This window comes from Magallana gigas, chromosome 4 (genome assembly GCF_963853765.1).
Source record: "Magallana gigas chromosome 4, xbMagGiga1.1, whole genome shotgun sequence".
In the NCBI taxonomy this organism is placed as follows: Eukaryota; Metazoa; Mollusca; class Bivalvia; order Ostreida; family Ostreidae; genus Magallana; species Magallana gigas.
In genome coordinates, this window is record NC_088856.1 from 27,144,880 (window position 1) to 27,147,786 (window position 2,907).

The window sequence follows — 2,907 nt, forward strand, 5'->3', positions numbered from 1 at the left end:
AAGTTCCAATACATGTCATCAATTACTAATTTGCAATTGATTATGTAATCGGACAATTGCTGGTAATAATATAAATATAAGTTACATGTAATAATTCTTTAAATATTATGAGGTGATCAAATATGCTTGAGCACGATCAAAACTATATATATCATAAAGCCTTTTAGACTTTATTGGATTTGATAACCCCTGAGCGTATCTAATTTGATCACCTCATAATACTCAAAGAATTTTTTTTATTCCTTAAATAAAGCAAACTTTGGTTATACCTGCTACCAGATGGTTAATTTACATTTGTGTATTGCATTTGCTTATATTATAAAAGAATAAAACTTTCCCTGTTACATTTATTCAATGTTTTCTAATATCATACATTAACCGGTGCATTTTGGAATTTCATTTTTTATATAGTCCATCAAGTCCGTTTTGACATTGTTGCACTTGCCATCTATTTGAAAATTTTCTGGTCTAGTTTTCCAATTCTTGATCCACCCAAGATTGTCACAGCTACACACAATGGGACATCCTGATAAACTCAGATATTTTGGCGATTTCAGATTTTGGATACTTCGAGGTATATCTTGCAACCTTGTGTTCCCAAAATGCAAATACTTCAGTGCATTGTTCTTTCGAAAAGCATCGTCCGAGACATTCCATATGGGATTTGCTGACAGGTCTAGGGTTAGAAGATTCATCATGCCATAAAAATCGTCTTTCCCTATGAATGAAATGTTACTGTTTGTTATTTGAAGCCGGGTAATGCTATTTACTTTGGAGACACACTTTGGAACATGGGACAATTTGGTGTTATTCATGGTGAGAGACTGGAACTCGCTGCTGAAGTTTGATGTGAACAAGTTGTCATCCAAAGACACAATAGGCTCGTCTAAAACAGTAATGCTGTAGAGTTGGCTGGCGTTCTGGAAAACGTCTGGAAGCGTTGTCAAACCATTGTTTTGGAAAGTGACTTGTACAAGACCCGGTAGCCCATCAGGCTTCGTCGAATCATTTATTGCCTCTGCGGTTAGATTAGTGTTTCCATTAAGTTTCAGTTCCTGGAGATGGTAAAGTTTATTCATCGAAGAATAATGAAGCGTTTTCAAAGGTGTATTGTTGATTTCAAGATATTGCAAAGAGGCCTTAAACGAAGAGAAAGCGTCGCCTGGAAGACTATCAAAGGATGTATTTGTGATGACGAGCATGGATAACTTTGTGAGATACTTTAATCCGGTTGGCCATTGTCGGAGCTCACGTGATCCAAAATCAATATAGGTTAATAATTTCGAAATGTTTTTCATGATTTCCTGATCAAAATCGCGCAGAGGGTTTTTGGATAATGATAGTGCCTGTAGGTTCTGAAGCTTGCCAAAAGCTGTCGGCAATGACGTCAGTTTATTTCCCACTATCTCTAAATCAGTAATCGAGTTTTCACTCCCACTGAAGGCTTGGTCTTCAACCGTTTCAATTACATTTTCACTGAGTACCAACGTTTGCAATTTGATTCCTTGAAATGCATTTGCAGGTATATGCCTCAATCTGTTGTCCAGAAAATTCACACCCCATCCGCCGTAAGGGGTCGGGAAGATTTTTGGAATCGATGTTAGATTTAGACCAACACAGAGAGCGTTTGGGTACCTGAAGGAACATTGACATGGTGGCGGGAACGGACAAGCAAAACAGGAAATGAGGAGCGGAAGGAGAACGTATGCGTAGATGGGTACCGGATGTGCCTGTAATATTAATTTCAATATATATTGTTTAACAACATAGTATACATATAACATATACATGTATTTCATATTTCATATTCTCTGTACATCTATTGCTTAAATAAATCTCAAGGAGAGAGAGAGAGAGAGAGAGAGAGAGAGAGAGAGAGAGAGAGAGAGAGAGAGAGAGAGAGACACAGAGAGAGAGAATATACCTTCATATTCTAAAGTGACCTACATATATTTACTTTTACATACGAATGCTCTATCTTTATCTCGACCAACATTGAATTCTTGCAATCTTGTTTGTCCTACAATAAGGTCCAACTCTACATTTACATATTTTGTCGCGTAGAAATTTGAAGTAGAAGATCGACACATCGTTATTGAATCAATTGAATATAATGTCATACAAGAACATTTTTATTATCAGCAGAGGATACTTTTCCCAAAATCTTGACAAGCCCAACACAAAGTTTGTCATGAAAAATTAAATTAATCCATAGTGGGAGGGCGTGGTAATTTATCGGTACATCATTTATCATAATCTTAAAAATAAAGTTCCCCCCTTTTATTTTCACGTACTCCTACAAAATGAGTACATGTAAAATGTCAAGTCTGTCTCGGGGGTTCCTACTCGGTAAGAAATCAAGTTAAGTGCATGCAATCAAACAAATGTGTACCGGTAATTCCTTTTTACTGTGTAACTTCTCTGTTATAACAATGCAGTAAACGAACCATAGTACATACATATAAATTAAATCATTAATTAAACTAGTGTTGAATTTTGAAGAAAAAAAAAGAAAAAGACATATTTTATATAATAGATCAATATGAATTTAGAATCTAAATTTTTGTCGTTATTCAAATTTTAATATTAATAGTAAGGTATAGTTGCGCTCTGAGCATTTTGTCCACTGAGGATTTCGAGAGGATCCTTATCTCATGGGGTCGGAAAAGAGGATTTCAATATCTGTTTTTGGAGAATGTGAATTAAGCTAAACCTCAGAATCCCTCCCCCTTTCCAGCTCCCTACACTGTGACGTAATGATTCATGTGCGTTACTATCTTGACTTAATGCAGATTATCTTTTTTTTTTAAATAACCCAAAATTTAATGCCATAAATCAAAAGTTTTCACTCCTCAAGAAAAAACATTTGGATTTAAAACGTATGGTTATATCTACGAACGGGTTAAC

The 2,907-nt window shown here is 35.5% G+C and overlaps 1 protein-coding gene across 1 annotated transcript; it reads right to left on the reverse strand.

Moving 5' to 3' along the window:
- Positions 1 to 374: 374 nt before the first annotated feature.
- On the reverse strand, positions 375 to 2,026 carry LOC105336725 (leucine-rich repeat-containing protein 15). Its single transcript, XM_011441158.4, has 2 exons — positions 1,925 to 2,026; positions 375 to 1,730 (listed from the first exon to the last, which is right to left on the reverse strand). The coding sequence occupies exons 1-2, from the start codon at positions 1,928 to 1,930 to the stop codon at positions 375 to 377; spliced, it is 1,362 nt and encodes a 453-aa protein (XP_011439460.2). The 5' UTR covers positions 1,931 to 2,026.
- Positions 2,027 to 2,907: the final 881 nt, after the last annotated feature.